At 47.5% G+C, this 3,580-nt stretch overlaps 2 protein-coding genes across 2 annotated transcripts in view; one reads left to right on the top strand and one right to left on the bottom strand.

The window, feature by feature from the left end:
* oxsm (3-oxoacyl-ACP synthase, mitochondrial) overlaps positions 1–2,188 on the bottom strand; it is a 4,916-nt gene extending 2,728 nt beyond the window's left edge. The window contains exon 1 of the mRNA XM_014026573.1: positions 1,007–2,188. Coding sequence (XP_013882027.1) covers positions 1,007–2,001 — 995 coding nt within the window. The 5' untranslated portion in view covers positions 2,002–2,188. The remainder of the gene's footprint in view (positions 1–1,006) is intronic.
* Positions 2,189–2,655: 467 nt separating this feature from the next.
* ngly1 (N-glycanase 1) overlaps positions 2,656–3,580 on the top strand; it is a gene marked incomplete in the record, with an annotated part of 14,349 nt that continues 13,424 nt past the window's right edge. The window contains 1 exon segment of the mRNA XM_014026568.1: positions 2,656–2,841. Coding sequence (XP_013882022.1) covers positions 2,741–2,841 — 101 coding nt within the window.

Below are 3,580 nucleotides of genomic sequence, written 5' to 3'. Positions count from 1 at the left end.
GACAAGAATGGATAAGCTGGTGTTAGCATTGGAGAGGCTAGCGACTACCATGTATAAGCTGGCATTAGCATTGGAGAGGCAAGTAACTAGAATGGATAAGCTGGCTTTAAAATTGGAGAGGCTAGCAACTAGCATGGATAAACTGGCGTTAGCATTGAAGAGGCTAATGACTAGCATGGATAAGCTGGCTTTAACATTGGAGAGGCTAGTGACAAGAATGGATAAGCTGGTGTTAGCATTGGAGAGGCTAGCGACTAGCATGGATAAGATGGCTTTAACATTGGAGAGGCTAATGACCAGCATTGATAAGCTGGTGTTAGCTTTGGAGAGGCTAGCGACTAGCATGGATAAGCTGGCATTAGCATTGGAGATGCTAGCAACTAGCATGGATAAGCTGGTGTTAGCTTTGGAGAGGCTAGCGACTAGCATGGATAAGCTGGCATTAGCATTGGAGAGGCTAGCGACTAGCATGGATAAACTGGCGTTAGCATTGAAGAGGCTAATGACTAGCATGGATAAGCTGGCTTTAACATTGGAGAGGCTAGCGACTAGTATGGATAAGCTGGTGTTAGCTTTGGAGAAGCTAGCAACTAGCATGGATAGTGAAGCATACCGCATCAGTTGGTCACTGATGTTTCGTTATCACAAGAAAACCATGGTAAAAAATTATTTGCGGAAAATGTCCCCTCTCTGCTTCCGTAGTGTTGTACATCTGCACCAGATTAATCTTTGGAGTCAACCCAAACCAAGATGGCTGCCATAGCTAACTGACCTCAGCCAACACAAACTATGTGTAGCTCAATTTGATGTGGTAGTAGCTGAGTCCTTCACAACTCGTTGAGTGTGACAGCTTGCATGACGTCATGCCTTATTATGAAGGTTTGACCAAAGCAGCTGGAGCTCCGTGTTTCTCATCATGAAAGCATTTTTAAACCTGTCATAAGAAGCAGAAGGCGATATGCATTCTTTCCAYAAAAGCTAGGCCTTTAAGTTGATCGTGTGAGACCTGAGAGGCCCGTCTCCGTCTGCGGTGGGCGCAGTGATGTGGCTGGCGTCCCCTGACAGCCCGTAGCCCAGCACCTCTGCGTAGACGCGGGCTCGTCTCCTCAGCGCGTGCTCCAGCTCCTCCAGCAGCAGCACGGCCGCTCCCTCCCCCATCACGAAGCCCCCCCTCTCTGGGTGGAAGGGTCTGGACGCCAGCCTCGGGCTGTCGTTCCATTTGGTGGCGAGGGCGCGCGCCCTGGCGAAGCCGGCGATGGAGAGCGGCCCCACGCACGATTCGGTCCCTCCGGCAACCATCGCAATCGCATCCCCGTGAGCGATGAACCTGGCTGCGTCCCCGATGGCGTGCGCGCCGGTGGTGCACGCGGTGGACACAGCATGGTTGGGGCCCTTCAGTTTGTGTCTGATGCTGATGTGGCCGGCGGCCATGTTGACCAGGATGCGGGGGACAAAGAAGGGGCTGACTCTGTTGTAGCCCCGGTCCCGGAAGGCGGCAGAGGTGCTAGCGATCTCCTCTAAGGACACCATACCCATGCCTACAGCCACCCCCGTGTTCAGCTGATCCTCTGGGGTTTGGGGGTACCACCCCGCGTCGTCCAGGGCCAACTGGGCAGCTCCCAGGGCCATGACGGTGGCGGGGGACATGGTGTTGATTTCTCCACGAGTGGCAAACTTTTCCTCACAAAACTGCCCCTCGTTAGTCCCTCTGGGCACCAGAGCTGCCACCCTACAGGGAACAGTCCGGTACTCCTCAGAGTCCAGAGCMACAATCCCACTCTGGCCTCGGATCAGACCGTCCCAGGTCAGAGCAGTCCCCGTGCCAAGAGGGCTCACTAACCCAATCCCAGTGACGACAACCCTCCTCCTCTTAGGCTGCCTTCCACAGAGCTGCTGCCTGGGCTGGTGGGTGGGACAAAACAGGACTTTCTGAAGTGCAGACCCTAAACACCGTGATCTCAGCCTGAGCTCCATCACACGGGACAGGAGGGCAGCAGACATGCTAACTCAGTTAGCTGAAGCCTCGGTCAATAACCTGTTATTTAGAGCAGATAAATAACTGTAAACAGAACATTTCCCCAAACGTCATATGCTTAAAGTGGCATCGGACTCCGCAGAAATCACAATAACTGGCTATAACATGGAAAAGTCACTGACTGGTCCATGACTTCCGTGTTTTTGTTTTTAGCTAAGCTTAGGTAGTSTCAGTGAACGCCACATCCGTATTTGACCGTCGCCAAAAAAGACAAACAAACATCTAACAGTGCTTAAATAAACCTTAATGACGTAGTAAATAACCATACGTATATATAATGTAATAAGAAGTGTGTATATAAGCAGCACAATATATTATTTTTAATTTCGAACATTCAGTCAGGCGGTGAAAAGGACACATTTTAGAAGGACCCCTGGATGTGCTGTGTTCCATTTACCTCGGAAATCATAGCTTTTATCGTCCGATCCAACAAGTTTCCCAGTTTAAAAAATAAAACGATGATTTTATCATTTTTATCTTTTATGTAATCGGTATATAATTATCACTAATAGAAAAATCAATAATAATTATTTTTCTGCAATCATACACTGTAGAACAGTAATTTTCGTGTTAGTAAAAACACTCAGAACTGGGAAATTCCGAATTCCGAGTATAACTCAAACGCACCGTTAGCCTCCACTCAGCCGCGGCTCCGTTTAGCTTCAGCTTTTAACACGACGAGAATTTACTGTGTAAAACTTGGACATGTCTGTGTCTCCAGCGATTTCTGCTTTATTCGACAATCCGAACGATGTGTTCCGGGATGTGGCGAAATTGTTGCTGACATACGCGGACAACATTTTGAGGTAAGCTTGTAAAGTGAACAGGAAATAAACACGTCCTGCCGACAGGTGAAGCTAACCGAACTGTATCTAATTTAAACTGTGTTCATGTGTTTAAACTGTGTTGAATGGATTTTAAGAAAAACCTGACGTTATTGTCGGTCTGAACGGTGTTGGGGTGAATTCGGCACATGRCKGAAGCTGRAAGGATTGTTTCTTTACTTAATGCTTSAATAAGAAAGTCTACAGAGTTTTATCTGAAAAGTTCAGACATGTTAAGTGTGTTGTGTAAACAATAAGTTATTTGTTGTTCATTTCCCAAAGATAAAGGTAATGTCCTCCTAAGGAGATTATTAATCCTTACATTATGATCGTGTTTCAAAGTGGCCTAAACTCAACCAGTGGACAGTTGGTTCTGGTTCTGTTCACCACACTGAACATGGAGCAGATAAACCAAAGATCAGATCTGTCTGATGATCCTCGGACCACAGCTGACACCTTTGTTACAGTAGAAGGTTCGCGGGACTGTGGTCAACCTCGCAGGAGGTGGATGCAAGAGGAAATGCAACCCCAGGTTGATCAGACAGATAGTAGGCAAACAAACAARCAAAKCAAAAAGAAGACCCAGGAAGCTCCACTACTGACAGAAACTGAGAGTCAGACAGGAGTTCAGCCACACATGTTGATAAAATCAATGGGCCTCATGCAAGAACATGTTCATATTCTTATCCTAAATCTCTCTTACTTTTGTTCGTACAAAGGG

The sequence above is a fragment of the Austrofundulus limnaeus genome, unplaced genomic scaffold (genome assembly GCF_001266775.1).
Source record: "Austrofundulus limnaeus strain Quisiro unplaced genomic scaffold, Austrofundulus_limnaeus-1.0 Scaffold568, whole genome shotgun sequence".
Classification (NCBI taxonomy): Eukaryota; Metazoa; Chordata; class Actinopteri; order Cyprinodontiformes; family Rivulidae; genus Austrofundulus; species Austrofundulus limnaeus.
Note: the sequence above shows the minus strand (reverse complement) of the source record. Positions and strands in the feature narration are given on the sequence as shown.